The following is a 15,568-nucleotide window of genomic DNA, read 5'->3' as shown; positions in this document are numbered from 1 at the left end:
TTTTCCACTCCTAAATAAGTGGTGCTCAGGAAAATAAATGTTTCTGTGGTGTCTTTAAGGACACATCTTTCTACATGGAAAAAAGCACTTGACCCGGCTGCACCCTCTCCTGCTTCTTGATGCTGTGGGCCCCCAGGGTGACGCTGATTGACCTGCACAGAGAACAGAGTAGAGGTATGAGGAGCGTGGAGTCACAGGAGATACAGCCCAGGAGCTGTGACGGACCAGTGACTTCAGGGCAGGGCTGCTGAGGGGAAATTGAGGTGACAGACAGCCCTGGGGGAGTGCCACTGTGTCTTGTGCTTTTCAATGACATGAGTGAAGGGCTTCTGGGAGCTTTCTCAGGAATATTGTGAAATTAAGTGCTGCACTCAATATGCCAGCAAATTTGGAAAACTCAGCAGTGGCCACAGGACTGGAAAAGGTCAGTTTTCATTCCAATCACAAAGAAAGGCAATGCCAAAGAATGCTCAAACTACCACACAATTGCACTCATCTCACATGCTAGTAAAGTAATGCTCAAAATTCTCCAAGCCAGGCTTCAGCAATACGTGAACCGTGAACTCCCTGATGTTCAAGCTGGTTTTAGAAAAGGCAGAGGAACCAGAGATCAAATTGCAAACATCCGCTGGATCATGGAAAAAGCAAGAGAGTTCCAGAAAAACAGCTATTTCTGCTTTATTGACTACGCCAAAGCCTTTGACTGTGTGGATCACAAGAAACTGTGGAAAATTCTGAAAGAGATGGGAATACCAGACCACCTAGCCTGCCTCTTGAGAAATCTGTATGCAGGTCAGGAAGCAACAGTTAGAACTGGACTTGGAACAACAGGCGGGTTCCAAATAGGAAAAGGAGGATGTCAAGGCTGTATATTATCACCCTGCTTATTTTACTTCTATGCAGAGTACATCATGAGAAACGCTGGACTGGAAGAAACATAAGCTGAAATCAAGATTGGTGGGAGAAATATCAATAACCTCAGATATGCAGATGACACCACCCTTATGGCAGAAAGTGAAGAGGAACTAAAAAGCCCCTTGATGAAAGTGAAAGAGGAGAGTGAAAAAGTTGGCTTAAAGCTCAACATTCAGAAAATGAAGATCATGGCATCCAGTCCCATCACTTCATGGGAAATAGATGGAAAAACAGTGGAAACAGTGTCAGACTTTATTTTTTTGGGCTCCAAAATCACTGCAGATGGTGACTGCAGCCATGAAATTAAAAGACGCTTACTCCTTGGAAGGAAAGTTATGATCAACCTAGATAGCATATTCAAAAGCAGAGACATTACTTTGCTGACTAAGGTCCGTCTAGTCAAGGCTATGGTTTTTCCTGTGGTCATGTATGGATGTGAGAGTTGGACTGTGAAAAAGGCTGAGCGCTGAAGAATTGATCCTTATGGACTGTGGTGTTGGAGAAGACTCTTGAGAGTCCCTTGGACTGCAAGAAGATCCAACCAGTCCATTCTGAAGGAGATCAGCCCTGGGATTTCTTTGGAGGGAATGATGCCAAAGCTGAAACTCCAGTACTTTGGCCACCTCATGCGAAGAGTTGACTCATTGGAAAAGACTCTGATGTTGGGAGGGATTGGGGGCAGGAGAAGGGGACGACCAAGGATGAGATGGCTGGATGGCATCACGGACTCGATGGTCATTAGTCTGAGTAAACTCCCGGAGATGGTGATGAACACGGAGGCCCGGCGTGCTGATTCATGGGGTCGCAAAGAGTCAGACACGACTGAGCGACTGAACTGAACTGAACTGAATGTGAGTTTGCATGAGGAACTTATAGAGGTGAGTTTTCTAAAATCCTCATGTCCTAGGGCATAGCACATCCCAGGATCTCAGATAATGTTCTTTGGCTGCACAAGTGGCTTCCCATTAGCTTTTGACTGAGGTTGTTGGGGTTTCAGGTCACAGGGGTGGGTGGAGGGCACTGCCATAGTGGAGTAGCTAAGGGCCTGAGAGGCAGGGGAGGTGGGCAGAAAAAGAGCTGCTTGGGGCCTGGGAAAGAGCCAAGACACATGGAGAGCTTTGGGTGCTGTCATCTAGCACCTTCAATCAGTCTCACACCTGGCTCCTAAACTGGACAGGAGTGAGGGGTGGAAGGCACTGGTTCATAAGCTGGGTCTGCTGACAACTCCTGTACTGTGGATGGTTTGTCTGAGTTGTCTTTTTCTGGCTGGTGTGAGGGATTTTACTTACTTGTGTTTTGTAGCTTCACATCCTCTAACAAATGCACAACTCATTCCTCTGGTGGTGAGAGACAGCCTGAGACCCACGGAAGATCTTAGTGAAAATCTCCCTGCTTCCCTGCCACATCTCCTTGCTGAGTGTCTATGTGGCATCAAACTTGTGTTCTTGGTTGGGATGGGACCTGGTTCAGAAATTAGAGCTGTGCAGAAGGGTCAGGACTGCAGGAGGCTTGGTGAGATGGGCTACACCCTCAGGAATGGGTGGTCACTCACCAGTCCCAGTGCAAGAGGCAGAAAAAAGGCCATCAGGAGTAGGAGTGGCAGCATCTTCCTGAAGGTCTGTCCAGGTCACAGCTGCTGGGGTTTCTTCCTTCCAGACACAAAGCACAGGGGAAGGAAGAAAGGGAGGCTCAGTGTCCCCACAGACCTCCCAGCGGTGCACTCCCCCCTAGCCAGGTGTCAGCATTCTACAGATGACCACCTTCTCTGCCCTGGATTGGGAGAGAATGACACCATCACCACACTCGCACACAAAGACTCACCAGAAGGAATACCAAAGTGAAGCCTGTGGTGCAGCCAGTGTTATCTAGTCCAACCCTGTACTACTTGCCAAGCAACAGTACAATAAATCATGAGATGAGTTGTTGAAACAAGGAATAGCAACTTTATTCAGAAAGCTAGCAGACCAAGAAGATGGTGGACTCGTGTTTCAAAGAATCACCTAACCTGAGTTAGAATTCAGACTACTTTTATACTAGAAGGGAATGGAGTAAAGTCAAACATTTCCTGGTTCCACTAGCCTCAGGATGGTTGTGTTAATTTCTTCTATCCTGCAGTCTTTCATCAGTTGGCTTGTTTCCTGTGAGCTAAACAAAGGTATTTTAGTTTAAAGCTCATTACCCGGGAGCCAGCATTCCCAGAGATGTGTCATCATGTATAATTAATGTTATAGGCAATATACCATTAGTGATTAACTAACAGAATACCAAAGTTCTTCCCTATCACACCAAGAGGAGCTGGATCCCCAGGAGCCTCTCAGTAATTGAATCTCCACTTCTCCACTCTTGGTCTTTTATGATTGATAATATCATGAATAATTACTCAATAGGGGAGGTTCAGGGATATGAGAGATTCAGCTCCTGCCCCTGTGAAGCTGACAGGACACAGTGGTAGACCCAGAATAGGTGGGTAGAGGACAAGCCGGTGAGTACTATGATGAGGGGTCTGCTCGTTGCCAAGTGTGAGGAAGTGGCTGAACGTGGTTTGGGAGCAGATAGACCTGAACTCACCGAAGTGAACCAAACAGCAACGCCATTTCCTATCTTGCCAAGGTTCCAGCCTCACATTTCTGTTGGGCTTACAATCAGCTCTTCAAATGTAAATATTCTGTGACAGAAATTTTCTTATCCCACAGTGTTGAACAGAAGTCTTGGACTTGATGCTCATTGGACCAAAACCAACCATCACTGGGTCCTTCAGCATTCAGTGACCTGACTGGCTTGGCTTGTGCTGAGGTATCCAGCATCCCTTGAGCTGAGACTGGGGCTGTCCCATCCAAATCAGGGTTCCTGTGAGGGGAAGAGACTTCCTCTCCAAAAATGCTGGTTACTGGTGGGAGGTGATGAGATAAGTGATGGTGATCACCCTAATAATTACTCTCCACTAATATTCCCTGTCCAGAGACGAGAGAACCACGTCTCTGATGTCTCTGGGCCAGGCCATCCTGAACATGTGCAGATGATTCCAACACTGTCACCAGTATGAGACCAAAGAAAGAGGAATGGAAAAGATCACAGGAGTTCTAAACAAGCCAAGTCCCAGTGAGTTGTAGCAAGAGCATCTTATGAATAAACAGACCGGAAGGACACAAGCTTAACCATTGATGATGATGATCTGCGGGTGGTGAAATTGTAGGCAATTTTAAATTTCTTACTTATATGTTCTGTATTTAGCTATCTTTATATGATTATATGTGTTGCTTTTACATGTTTTAAAAATGAGATTCATTTCCTCTATAGATTCTTACATGAAAATTCAGAGATTATTGAAAGATAGAACAGAAAAAATTATTCAATGAGCTATTGGGTATGGGACACTTTTGAAATATTAGGATACTTTGCATCTAAAAATATTTGTTACTATTGCTTTCCTATATAGAAACATAAATACGTGTGGGAATGATGGAGATGGGAGAGGCTGGCTCAGCCCAAGGTGGAGGAGCCCCTTGAAGGTCACTTGGGGCTGAAGGAGGATGTGACCTTAGGACACCAGAGGCTGCACAGAGCCCTGGGCCCAGGACTCCAAGACAGGGCTGTGACAGGAACTCAAGCGGGCCCTAGGCATACTGAAGGCCTTCTGAAACTTTCTCAGGCTTCTGACCTGTCTCCTCTGATGCAGGGAGGAACACTCATGGGGTGAGCCACACCTCTGTAAACCTCCCCATTTCTGTTAGGGTGGACAAGTGCCCCCTCGACCCCAGACATTCTCAGGTGGTCCCCTTTCGAAATCTGGATTCTCTTCTGTTGCCCCCCTGGACACTGGGATGTGGGGGAGGGAAGTAAGTGTTGACGAGGAGGAGGGTATATGGATGAGACACAAGGGTCGTGGACAAGAGGGTCCTGTGTTCCTGAGGAGGGGTCTCCCTTCCCTGATGGAGCTCACGGGCAGCCTGAGGGGGAGCTGGCTGTAGGTACAGCAGAAGATTTTATTCCAGAGAACGGAAGGTGGGGGTGGGAGGAGCAGTGTATGTGCTGGAGGGGGAAGCCGCTAACAGATCAGAAATGTGAACAGATGTTTCCCTGACAAAGTAGGTACCTAATGAATTTGTAAATAACAGAGCAATCAGTGATTACTTTTCAAGACATGAATGTTTATTAAGTTCCAGGCAACCTTCCTCCACACACTTTGACCAATGCTTCCAATCCCAGGGAAGATGGAGGGGTCCATCTCGAGGACACGTCATGCTGATCCCTGGTGTTTGTACCGTCTCATGTTTCTCAGGATCCAGGACAGAAAGCTGGAGATTCTGGTGTAGACATTTGGAGTTGTCCCATCATCTTTTCCATAGGACACAATGCCCTGGGCCACACCATTACACACAAGTGGGCCCCCAGAGTCACCCTGTGGGCAGAGAGAGCAAGGGCTGAGCTCACCTTCTTCAGGTCCGAACTCACCTTCTTCAGGTCTGGTCTCCTTGCCACCCTGGGGTGGGTGGGCTCAGTTAGGGGTCCTGGCTAATATCAGGGCCTTGTTGGTCCTGAGGTTCCACCCTTGCATTGACAGTCCTGCTGCTCCTCCTGCAGGAAGCCTCACCCATTTGTGACTGTGAGGCAGTGTTCACCCCCCAGGGACACAGGACAGACTGGGGACAAAGGGGCGAGCTTTGTTCCCACGGCCACCCATCATCCCAGCTCAGTTGGGCCCACGGTTTTGCACAGATAACATGGGGATCTCACCAAGAAAGAATCCTTCCTCTTGCTTGGATCTCCAGCACATATCTGCGTGATGGGGATGTAGTCTTTGAAGCGAGCAATACATTTCTCCTCACTTTGGACTTCAAGATCCACCTCCTGTAGTTTGTCTGCAGAGGGCATATTTACCCCCAGTTGCCCCCAGCCGGCCACACTGCACATCATCCCTGGCTTCACCTTCTCCAAGCTCCTGGGCAGATTGATGAGGCTCACTGCATCCGTCATCTTAGCCTTCCTAGTCAGCTGAATGTAAAGGAAAAGGATTCTCACCTACTGTTGGCCCACAGAGGCTGCAGGACAGTAATAGGGTTGCCTTCTTCTCAGCATTGGGACCCCGGAGGCGTTGTACAGGAGGAGGGTCTAGAATGAGGTCATGGGGGATGCAGAACCCTGGAAGGAAGTGTCCCAGAGTCAGTGCAGCCACGTGTCCCACCTGCAGTAACATGATGTCGTTGGCCAAAGTTTTATCATTATAGTGTGGGTGCGAGATGGCTCTTCTCACTTGGATGACCTGCTGGGTCCTCTCTCCGTCCATGATGTTGTGGGCCCCCAGAGTGACATTAATTGAGCTGCACATAGAGCAGAAAGGGAGGGGGTGTCACAGGAGAAATGGTCCAGGAGCCAGGAGGAAAGAGCACAGCTTGGGACAGGGCAGGGGAAGGGTGTGGCAAAATTCTAGGCAGTGGGCTCTGGGGCTGAGCATCTCTAAACTGTCTGTTCCCTGGCAGCCTGGGCAGGGTGGCAGTTTCTGTAGTCCACGAGGGTGTTCAGTCCTGCTCAAGCTTGACTGTCTCTAAGGAAAACATGAATTTCTCACATTAGCACAGTGGGCTCCAGGCCACAACCTTGGCTTCCTTATGTTCCAGGTTTGATCAGTCCCTTCCCTCCATGTGCGACTGGCATTCACCTGTCCCTCTCTCCCCAGTGCTCACCTGTCCTCTCAATAGCTTCCTATGTTACCTGGTGGCACAGGCCTGCAGCTCCTAAGAGGGTTCGCTGGGAGGGCTCAGCAGAGGGATGGGGGCCCGGGCACTGCTCCTCACCTTCCCAGGCAGTGAGCTGCTGTCAGCACGAAGTCCTCACGCACAAGGAAGCCCCCACATATGTAAGATTTCCCTGAAATCTTGAACTGAAGAAGCGCCATGTAGGGACGAGAGTGAGGCTTGACCTCATGGCCCCCAATGATTTTCCCTGAAAGAAAGATTCCAGCCTGCCCGCTGTGCTCATGGAGCCAAAGTTTGAATAGGGGAGATGGGACCAGGGTTTCCCTGAGTTCAGAAATTTTCTTAGATGGACCAGGCCCAGGCTGTGCATGAGTGTAGCATCTGGGCAGGTCAGTCCATGTGCAGTGGGACTGGGCCTCTGAGGGTGGGACCGTCACTCACCTGCCTCCCCAGTAGGGCACAGAAGGGCCACCAGGAGCAAGAACAGGACCATCTCTCCAGGAAGACTGCCCAGATCTGAGTGGCTGCTGCTTCCTTCTGGTCTTTTAAGCCTGAGTCGTCCCCTTCCGTGTTCTGGCCTTTGTCATGTGAGCCTTATCTGAAAGCCCCAAACCACTTTTCTGTAGTCAGAGTGGACTGTTCTTTTAATTTAATTAAAGCCTCTGGTAAGTTTTCATCCATTGGGTGGGGTGGGGGTCGGGGGTGGTTGCATCAGCCAGTTTTTAAGCCCTCAGCTGCCTGAATCCCAGAAACCAGGGCCTCATGATGATATATCAAAGAAAGTCTTTGCATGGTTCATTTTCGATCACCAGGTGGTTGTGTATTGAGACCCCTTCTTCATCAAGAATGTGAGAAATATTGGACATGAGATTCCTTGCTTCATGTAGAAGAGATAAACCATCATGATCAGACTATAAAGGCAAGATCCACAGTGTGGAATAGACATAATGGTGTGGAAGTGATGCTGAAGAGGGCTTATTCCACTTCCTAAAGGATCAGTGGTTTAAAAAAAAAAGCAACATTGCTTTCATCTGCATTTTGGTCCAGGTACAGTGTGGATGGCATCCCTTTACTCACCTTGGGATCAAGGCTGCTCGAAGCCTAGAGGCTGAATCACTTGAAAGATGCTCACACATGCCCAGTGGTTGATGCTGGCTATCCACTTGGCACATTGGTTTTTCTCCACAAGAGCCCCTCAGGTTGTCTCACTTCATGGGATTCTTTGGCTCCCTCATGACACAGTGGTTGGTTTCCCCAGAGTGACCATCTCCTAAAAAGTGAGCCATCTAGAAGCTGTGTTTTTTCATTACCTAGATTTTGATGTCATATGGCACCTATTCTACCATATTCCAGTGCTTAAAGCAATCAAGAGCTCCCCTCACCCAGATTATAAAAGGAGGGCCCTAGACCTCCTTGGTTGCAGTCATGTAAGAAGAGCCTGTGGGATGGAGATATGCAGCGGCAGTCATGTCCCCATCATGAAAATGGGGGAAGCCATGGAATCAAAATAACTGTTGTTTCTAAACATCTTGATCCCAAGCCTCTTAAAAAGCAACAACACCTTAGTTAAAGAAACAAAGCCCATGGTCAACAGTGATTCTGGCAAGAGAGTCACAGTGAACCTAGCGGTGTCCTCATCCTGCATGGGTTGGACACCCTGCACTGGATGACCTGGATGAGATAGCAGAATGCAAGTGAAGTGAGGAATGTTGCCTTCCATAGGGAATGCAGGAGGGCATGGCAACCCACTCCCGTATTCTTGCCTGGAGAATCCCATAGACAGGGGAGCCTGGCGGGCTACAGTCCACAGGGTCACAGAGTCATACATGACTGAGCGACGTTTAGTACTACTACTATGAAGGGAGTGAACATCCAAGGGCTGTGAGGAGGGTGCTTACACAAGGGTTGACCAGTCGGTGGTAAAGGAGCTCAAGGAGGATTCAGGGACTCCAACAGAAAGGGCAGTCTGGTGGGATGTGTCAGAGCAGGACAAATAGGGTGAGGCGGGCGTTGCTTTGAAGCGGCTGCCTGACGTGGATCACCAGACCCTGGGCAGGGAGAGCAGGGGGTGCACTTGGAGAAGATGAGGAAGAGATCTGTTTTATAAGTCTCTGTGGGGACTAATCAAATAATTAAACATATTAAGGCAAGTGACCCGGTTTATTACTGTCTGAAGATTAGATGGTATTGGTGGCATCAATGTTAATTTCCCGGATTTGATGGTTGAATTGTGGTCACATAAGCGTTTCCTTGTTTGTAGAAATTGTCCTCTACGGTTTTTGAGGACTGATGGAACACCGTGTCAGTAACTACTCTCAAATGGTTCAGGAAAATTAAAGTTTTTGTATTATAATTGCTACTTTTCCATAAGCCTGACATTATTTCCAAAGTAAAAGGAGATCCATAGCCTTCACATATATGAACAACAACCAGTTTGAAGAAACATTTGAAAAGATAATCTGTCACATCAGCAACAAAAAACACAAAGAGCTTGGGAAAAACATAACCAGAATTGTGAAACACTATTTGAGCAAAATGTTACAGGATTCTTGAAAAATATAAAAACAGACTTTAGAAATAGAAAGATAGTCAGTTCTCTGATAGGGTAGAACCACACCAAAAAGGCACTCATTCTCCCAAAGTTAATATAAAAATGTGATTCCAATTAAAAAACATTTTCTTTCTCCTATTGTTAGGAAGTTCTAGCTAATGTCTAAATTTTATTTGGAAAATAGCATGAAGGAATAACTAGTTAGATATTTAAAAACATCCCGTAAGATGTATTTTCTGAAAACAGTGTGTTGCCCACTCATGATCAGACAGACAGACCAAAGAAAAAGAATAGAAAATCCAGAAACATTCCCAAGCACATATGAAAATGTAGTTTACACTGAGGTGACATTAAAAAAAAAATCACTGAGTGAAAGTAGTATTTTTAATAAATGATATCAGGGCAATAAGTTAGTCATACATCATGTAAAACACCTGAGTAAGTGCAAAATACAAGATACAAATGTATGAAATAAAACCATAGTAATAAAAAAATGTGGATGAACCCCTTAATGAAATTAGAGTTCTTCTAGCAATGACTCTAAATACAGAAACATTAAAAGAAGAGTTTGATAAATAAATTGTGATATGTAAAATACAGTTTTTTAAAGTTTGTATCTCAAAAATCAAGCATAAGCAGAACCAAAATACAGACAATAACTCAGAAAAAAATTATTGCAACATATATCACAAAGAGTTGATCTATATAAAAACAAAGAGTTAGAAAATCTAAAGAAGAACCAAGCAGAACTGAAGAATCAGTCAGTTCAGTTATACAATAACTGAAATTTCAAATACACTAGAAGGAATCAATAGTAGATTAGATGATACAATGGAGTGGATCAGCAAAATAGAAGAGAGAGCAGCAGAAATCACTCAGCCTGAACAGAAAATAAAGAGAGAGAGTGAGAGAGAAACAATGTTTTTAATGGGGACAGTTCAATAGAACTCTGAGATAATATCAAGGATACTGATATTTACAGTATAGGAGTCCCAGAAGGAGAAGAGAGAAGAAAAGGGTTAGACACCATATTTGAAGACATAATAGCTGAAAACTTCCCTAACATAGGAAAAGAAAGAAATATCCAGGTCCAGGAAACACAGACAGTCCCAAACAGGATAAACACAAAGATGACCACATTGAGACACTGTAATTGAAATGGCAAAAATTAAATATTAATTTTAAATTAATATGAACATTAAAATCAGTAAAGGAAAGGCAAAAAGTTATGTATAGAAGAACTATCAGCTACCAGCAGACTTTTCAACAAAAAATTTGCAAGCCAGAAGGGAGTGGCATGATATATTTCCAGTGATGAAAAGAAAAAATGTCTTATGACCAAGAGTACTCCACTGGGCAGGCTGTATTTGAAGGAGAAAGCTAAAGTTTTCCAACAAGCAAAAGCTAGGAGTTCAGCAACACAAAGACAGCATTATAAGAAATGTTATATGGTTTTCCCTAAATGAAAAAGAAAAGACCACACTAGAAGTATGAAAATATCAAAGAAAAAGTCTCATTGGTAAAGGGAAATGAAGGTATATTTGTCTGGGAGAGAGTGAAGGACAGGGAAGCCTGGCATGCTGCAGTCCATGAGGCCGCAGAGTTGGACATGACTGAGCAACTGAACAGCAACAACCTGCAGGGTAGCTATCAACCACTTATAGAGCTAGTAAGAAAGTTAAAAGATGAAAGTAGTAAAATCATCTATATCCACAATAGGTACTTAAGGAACCCTTGAAATAAAACGCCGTAAAGTACAATGTCAAAAAAATGAACAATGAGAGGGATAACAATGCAGAGTCGTAAGGATGTGTTAAACTTAAGAGCCCAACAATTGAAAATAATTACAGTTATAGAATACTGATGTATATATATTGATACATATATATAAGCCTGATGGTAATCACACACCAAAAATCTACAGTAGATACACACAAAGAAAAAAGAGAAAAGAATCCAAATGTAACACTAAGGATAATCATCAAATCACAAGGGAAGAGAGTGAAAGAAGAAACAAAAAAAGAAGCACGGAAACAACTGAAAACAATGAACAAAAAGGCAAAAAGTACATACCCATCAATAACTACTTTAAATATAAATGGACTAAATGAGCCAATTAAAGGGCATGCAATACCTAAACGGGTGCAAAAACAAGATTCATACATATGCTGCCTACAAGAGACTCACTTCACATCTGAAGATACACACAGACTGAAAATAAGGGGATAGAAAACGTACTCCAAGCAAATGGAAACAAAATTAAAGCCAGGGTAGCAATACTTGTATCAGACTAAATAGTTGTAAAACAAAGACTGTGACAAGAGACAAATAAGAACATTACATAACAATCAAGGGATTGATCCAAGTAGAAGACATATCAATTTTAGATATACACACAGCCAACATAGGAGCACCTAAAAACATAAATATTAACAAGCATAAAGGGAGAAATTGATGGTAATGTAGAAAAATATGGGACTTTAACACCCCAATTACTTCAATCGACAGATCATTCAGATAAAAAATAAAAAAAAGAAAACAAATGTTTAAATAACACATTAGACCAGATGGATACACACACACACACACACACACACACACATCTCCTTCTCCATGAAATTTGAAAGGATCCTTGACCAAGGAGACTGGGTGGTCATTATAAGGACAGGAATTTTATCATCTGAGAAGCATACAGAGGGATCTTATCTCAAGTGTCTAGGCTAGTGGGATTCTTTATTCTTCAAGGATTTTACTGGTCTTATGTTTATTGGGCTAAAGTAGCCTTTCACTGATCATCACTAATAGGAAAGGAAATACCAAGTTACCAAGATGTAACACAGGGAATCTCATCTTCCCTCGGCAATTAGGATCACCCACCTAACTTGCATAGTAAGTTTTTCTCTCTGTCGATTGCTTTCCTACAAATTAACGCCTCTAAAAATCAGAAGAGTCCAAGGTCATACAGACAGAAGGAAACCTTCCGAGACGGAGTTAATAGGTGTAAGAGTAGGAATGAGAGCCACCCCATGTGGTCACTTCGTTGTCTCAGGAACCATGTATTCTGGCTAGGAGAGAAACAACACCCTATACTCACTGCTGGCTTAAAGCACATACCACATCCTGGAAGACAGCATCCCAGTCTTGAAGGTGGTTGTCTTTCCACCATCTACATTACTAAGTCTTACACAATTCTCGGGCCAGCTGTTTCTGGGTGATATGGGACATGAACTCATGGCTTCAACGTTCTTTCACAGTAAAACATTTGTTGGCCAAAAGTCGTGTTGTGTGGGATACAGAGACAGGAAATAAACCCTGCAAGACCACTGTGGTACCAACAGCAGCACGGTCATGGGCAGGGAAGGCAGAGCCATTCCTGTTCCAAAGCACATTCCCGAAACAGACTTGCAAGGGCTTGACCTTTCAGGTCCATCATCCCCAGAGCTGGCCTGGCGGTTCTCTCTCCAGGTATATTGGGAACTGAATCTTTTTGTGGGTCTGGGGGGACAAAGTGGTGGGAGAGGCCTTGGTCAGTAGAGGCGTTTCACTGGAGGTCATTACAGATATTCTAACAATTGTATTCATTTATGTATTTATTTCTGGCTGTGCAGGGTTTCCATTGCTCCACGTGGGCGTTCTCTAGAGTGGCTATTCTTCGCTCAGGTGTGCAGGCCTCTCACTGTGGTGGCTATGCTTGCTGCAGAGCATAGGCTCCAGGCACACAGGCTTCGGTAGTTACAGCACGCGGGCTCGGTAGGTTTCCTGCATAGGTTATTTGTTCTGAATCATGCGGAATCTTCCCACATCAACGATCAAGCTCATGCCCCCTGTATTAGCAGGCAGATTCTTATTCTCTGAGCCACCAGGGAAGTCCAGGGATGTTTTCATTTTGTTTTGTTTCTTATTTCCGTTGCAAAGATCTTTAAAGAAGTTAAGGACTGTTTCCTGAAAAGTGGGGGATGGAGGACATTTCCACAGACCAGAAGATTTGAAGAAATCAGCATGTTTTAGGTGCTCACGCACCTTCATCTGATTGTGCCCATGAGCAGACAGAACAGCTCACCAGGAAGCTGTCTGAGTACTTGTCAGAGAACGGCTGCCATGGGAGCCCGGGGACTCACTCTGTGTGGAGGGAGGTATCTGAGCAGAGGCTCCTGGTCTTGTCCAGGGATGGCAGGAAGTCATCAGTGGGCAGGGTTAGAAAACATGGAAGTCCTCTTGCTGGCCTGGCTCTTAGGGGACCTGGCTGAGCCCAGGCTCCATCCTAACTCTGTGGGGCCTCCAGGTGCTCATTGTCCCTCCTGGGACTGTCTCCCTCATCTCTCAAAGGAGGACAAGTCGGCAACAAATATTCTTAAACTTTTTTAAACCACAGAACCATTTCCTCAAAGTAAATGTTATACTTGAGCTGAATATGTGTGTGGCTAAGCTCATGTTTTAAACAGTACGTTTTTGTTTCTTTGTTTTCCTTTTGTGCGATTTTCAATCAAGGAGCTGGGTCCCTAGTGAATCTTGGGATTTTTTCAGGTCCAAATCAGAAGCTGTGTCATCACCGCTCTTCCTTTGTAAACGTGCCCCAGGTCCCTAGGAGATTGTGTTGCTGCGTGATTTGTGCACAGCCAGAGGGGAAAGGGCCTGCGTTTAGGGTAACCGTATCCCAGAGTGTTGACACATCCCCCAGAGAAGCACAGTGCTGTGTGTAGGGGTAGGGCGGCACCAGCCAAGGGCTGGAACTCAGGCTCAGCTCCCAGGCAGCTCAGCACCACAGTCAAGAACCTGGAGGGATGGCATGTAGAAGCGTCTGGCGAGGGGAGACCAGGACAGGGAGATCTTGCCCAGCAAAACTCACATGCTCTCCAAACCAAGACCTTCCCCAGGATGAAAGGCTAGGTTGTCTCGGACCCTATGGAGCAGCAGCCACCGTGACGGCCTAAGAGCAGAGGCGCTTCTCCCGTTGTCCAGACCTCGTGGGCCTCCCTGACTGCAGTTTGGTTTGCACAGGCAGGAGCTTGCAGCCTGACAGGGAGCCGGTTTCTGGCCCATCCAATCGATGAATGTTTAGAGTCAGATTCTAATTGCCTTTCAAATGGGTGTTCCTACCATTTGAGCATGTGCAGTGACATTTCTACCTACTGTATTAAGAGTGCGCTTCCCTGGTAGCTCCGCTGGTATAGAATCTACCTGCAATGTGGTGAGACTTGGGTTCGTTCCCTGGGTTGGGAAGATCCCCTGGAGAAGGGAAAGCTACCCACTCCAATATTCTTGCCTGGAGAATTCCGTGGATGGAGGAGCCTGGCAGGCTACAGTTTATGGGTCCACAAAGAGTCGGACACGACTAAGCGACTGAGTGACTAAGCACAGCACAGCACATTAAGAGTAAAAAAATAAGGCTGCCCTGTTCCTTCTCTTCCCTCCCTGCTGCCCCCTCCCCCAGGGGCCGAGTATGCTCCAGTGAGCAGAGCAGAGGTTTGCTTCATGGCTGGAACCAAAACAACTGATGTTCTAGAGTTCCATGTAATAACACTCCTACTCAGGCTGGATGAGAACGAGGGGCTTCTCGGAGACCCAGCCCTGCTCTGGGCCAGCTCCCCTGGCTGTGGGGGTTAAAGGTCAGCTCAGGTAGCCCCCCTCCCCAGTAGGAGGGTCTTTGTCCTGGAGCTGCAGCCCCAGGCTGTGCTCTTGGTGTCGGGGACCCATGGTGTGACCCACTCCTCCCTGCCATGTACCCAGAGCAAGGAGCTAAGGAGTGCACCCTGAGCCCCAGGACCAGACAGGATCATGTTTTCCCCTGATGGTGCTCAGCTTCAGCCCTGGCAGGAGGGCCGGCCCTGGGAGACAGGTGTGGGGAAGCAGACCTGGGTGACAGCTTTGCATGGGGTTCAGGGGAAGAGATGGTGGGAGGGGGGAGAGGAGGAGCAGAAAACAGCAGAATCCCATCATTGCCTTTCTAAACACACAGTGAGCATTTGAGAATAGGAGTCAGTGAATAAATAAGCAACCAGCCCTTGAGCCCAGCTGAGACACAGTTACTGAGCTGCAGGCACCCCAATCCTGCAGTGTGATTCTGGATCAGCCCCAGGGAGGATGGTCTGCTTCCTGCAGTCAGAAGCCTTTCATGGTTTTCTTCATCCAGGGCAGGAGACTTGAGACTTTGGTGCAGGACCCTGGAGGTGACACATTATTTTGTTCATTGAAGACAATGCCCTGGGGCTACATGGTCACACCCCAGAGTCCCCCTGGGGACATGAAAGGGGAAAGACTGAGCCAGCTCGACTCCTGGTCCTGCCCCCGCCATCGTAAGGCTCCTCTAGGTGGTGGCAGCCTTACAGGGCCTCCATCGGAGCACAGGGCAGGACACTGTCAGTGCTTCACTGCACCCAGGTGGCAGCTCCATCTCCTCTCCCAGGTCCCT

The 15,568-nt window shown here is 46.3% G+C and overlaps 1 protein-coding gene across 1 annotated transcript; it reads right to left on the bottom strand.

Annotated features, from left to right (window-relative positions):
• Window positions 1-5,152: 5,152 nt before the first annotated feature.
• Window positions 5,153-7,101, bottom strand: LOC138095098 (mast cell protease 3). Its single transcript, XM_068991071.1, has 5 exons — window positions 7,050-7,101; window positions 6,708-6,855; window positions 6,098-6,233; window positions 5,650-5,907; window positions 5,153-5,314 (listed from the first exon to the last, which is right to left on the bottom strand). Exons 1-5 carry the CDS (start codon window positions 7,099-7,101, stop codon window positions 5,153-5,155), a joined length of 756 nt encoding a protein of 251 aa, XP_068847172.1.
• Window positions 7,102-15,568: the final 8,467 nt, after the last annotated feature.

This window comes from Capricornis sumatraensis, chromosome 19, assembly GCF_032405125.1.
Source record: "Capricornis sumatraensis isolate serow.1 chromosome 19, serow.2, whole genome shotgun sequence".
In the NCBI taxonomy this organism is placed as follows: Eukaryota; Metazoa; Chordata; class Mammalia; order Artiodactyla; family Bovidae; genus Capricornis; species Capricornis sumatraensis.
This window is presented reverse-complemented; position numbering and strand designations above follow the sequence as displayed.

Coding starts and splice junctions, on each gene's coding strand:
- LOC138095098 (XM_068991071.1), bottom strand. CDS start 7,101: ATGGTCCTGTTCTTGCTCCTGGTGGCCCTTCTGTGCCCTACTGGGGAG. Junction 6,856..7,049: donor GTGCCCTACTGGGGAGGCAG/GTGAGTGACGGT, acceptor TCTTTCTTTCAG/GGAAAATCATTGGGGGCCAT. Junction 6,234..6,707: donor GCAGCTCACTGCCTGGGAAG/GTGAGGAGCAGT, acceptor CTCTATGTGCAG/CTCAATTAATGTCACTCTGG.